Source organism: Pempheris klunzingeri, chromosome 3 (assembly GCF_042242105.1).
Source record: "Pempheris klunzingeri isolate RE-2024b chromosome 3, fPemKlu1.hap1, whole genome shotgun sequence".
In the NCBI taxonomy this organism is placed as follows: domain Eukaryota; kingdom Metazoa; phylum Chordata; class Actinopteri; order Acropomatiformes; family Pempheridae; genus Pempheris; species Pempheris klunzingeri.
In genome coordinates, this window is record NC_092014.1 from 16,347,035 (window position 1) to 16,348,676 (window position 1,642).

Consider the following 1,642-nt stretch of genomic DNA (forward strand, 5'->3'; position numbering starts at 1 on the left):
AGTTGTCACTCACATCTGTATTCATCACAATAAGAAGCTATGCACGCACAGACCACCTGCTGTTATCATTGATGCAGTTTATTCATCTGTTGGTATTCCATCACAAATATTAAGTTTACAGAGCTTCAATCCATGGGGGAAAGTAAAGAGAACAAAGCAATGGATTTCATGGGGACTCTGCACAATTTCACAGGATTGTGAAACTGCAGATTTTTGAAACAACTATAAAAGCAGCCAGAACTGTTCACCAGCCACATTCTCCATTTAGCACTAGTGTGACTGACAGAGTCATCATCCCAGACACTGCCTTCAAACTGTAGCTTACAACATGTTTTTTGCTGTGTGTGCTATCGCTCTCCTCTGCTGGATGTCTGCTGTGAGCCATTCAGCTCCTCCGGCCTGTGAAGACTTGGTCCGACCTTTGGATCAGCTGGATCCTCATCATTTGGAGGGCAAATGGGCTTTAGTTGCAGGCAGTCTGAGCCATCCACCGCACCTGGAGAAATTCAAAAAAAGAGACAGCGCCTCTGTAAACTTCTCCACCAATGACACCTACATTTCCTACACTCGCAGCATTCGTTTAGATAACAAGTGCCAGTATAACACGTACAATATCTCCCTGGAAGGTAGCAGTTTCAGCTATGATGGCACAGATAAAAGCAACTTCAGCGCAAACTTAGTCCACACAACCTGTCAGGACTGCTTGCTGATGCGCTTCAACGTGGAGTCGGGGAAGCGGCTGCATTTTTACCTGTTCAGCAGGAGGAGGGAGCTGGAGCAGAGCGAGGTGGAGGAGTTCAGGGCTCAGGTGGAGTGTCTGAAGATACCTCCTCCTGTAGTGATGGATCCTACCAAGGAGCTTTGTCCAGAGGAGACGGCCGGAGATCCAGCTGCTAAAACTGAAGAGAAAACAGAGGGACAGAAGGACTGAGAGACACTGATGACATAATTAGTGTTGTACTTCTTACTTTTAAACTGCAAATAGATACATTGTTAAGATGCATTAATCTTGTTTGAAGATACTTGATTTTCACCTAATGCAATATGTTAATCACTGAGCTTATTCATCCTGAAAATATGCTGTAGATAACATAAGTGACACAAGGGCCTCTTGCTGCAGAGTTTACATTCTTTATTGGAGAACAAGTCATTTACATGATATATTACTGACTTAAGTGCCCTACAGTATAGGATTAAACATGTCATGTCCAATCTGATGAACTGACTAAAAACTGAACTTAATACAAAGTTGTATCTAATTTTCACTTCGATGTTGCAATTTCCTGAAACTGATGAGCTTGCATACACACTTTTACTGTTGGGTTTTTTACTCTTTACTGTATGGCTCCACACTCTTTACTGTATGGCTCTTATTAGAGCCCGATGTCACTAAGCTATGATAGAACAATTGCTGTTCAGGGTGCTGGTTCAGCTTAGCGAACGATCAATTGGCAAACAGAGCCACCACCAAAGTCTCCATTTGGCCAATCAGACATTAGGGACAGTCAATCCTCCTCAATCTTCAGCCAATAATTACACTTTATTTTCCTGACATTGCAAACAACTCCAAAATACAGCTTTTGTTTGTACAACCACAATAACTCTAAACTAAGATATCATAACAAAAGTTTATGCATTTTTA

General features: G+C 42.0%; 1 protein-coding gene across 1 annotated transcript; it reads left to right on the forward strand.

The window, feature by feature from the left end:
* The first annotated feature begins 287 nt into the window (after nucleotides 1-287).
* Nucleotides 288-931, forward strand: LOC139222471 (alpha-1-acid glycoprotein 1-like). The gene has a single exon (XM_070854268.1). It carries the CDS (start codon nucleotides 329-331, stop codon nucleotides 929-931), a length of 603 nt encoding a protein of 200 aa, XP_070710369.1. The 5' UTR covers nucleotides 288-328.
* Nucleotides 932-1,642: the final 711 nt, after the last annotated feature.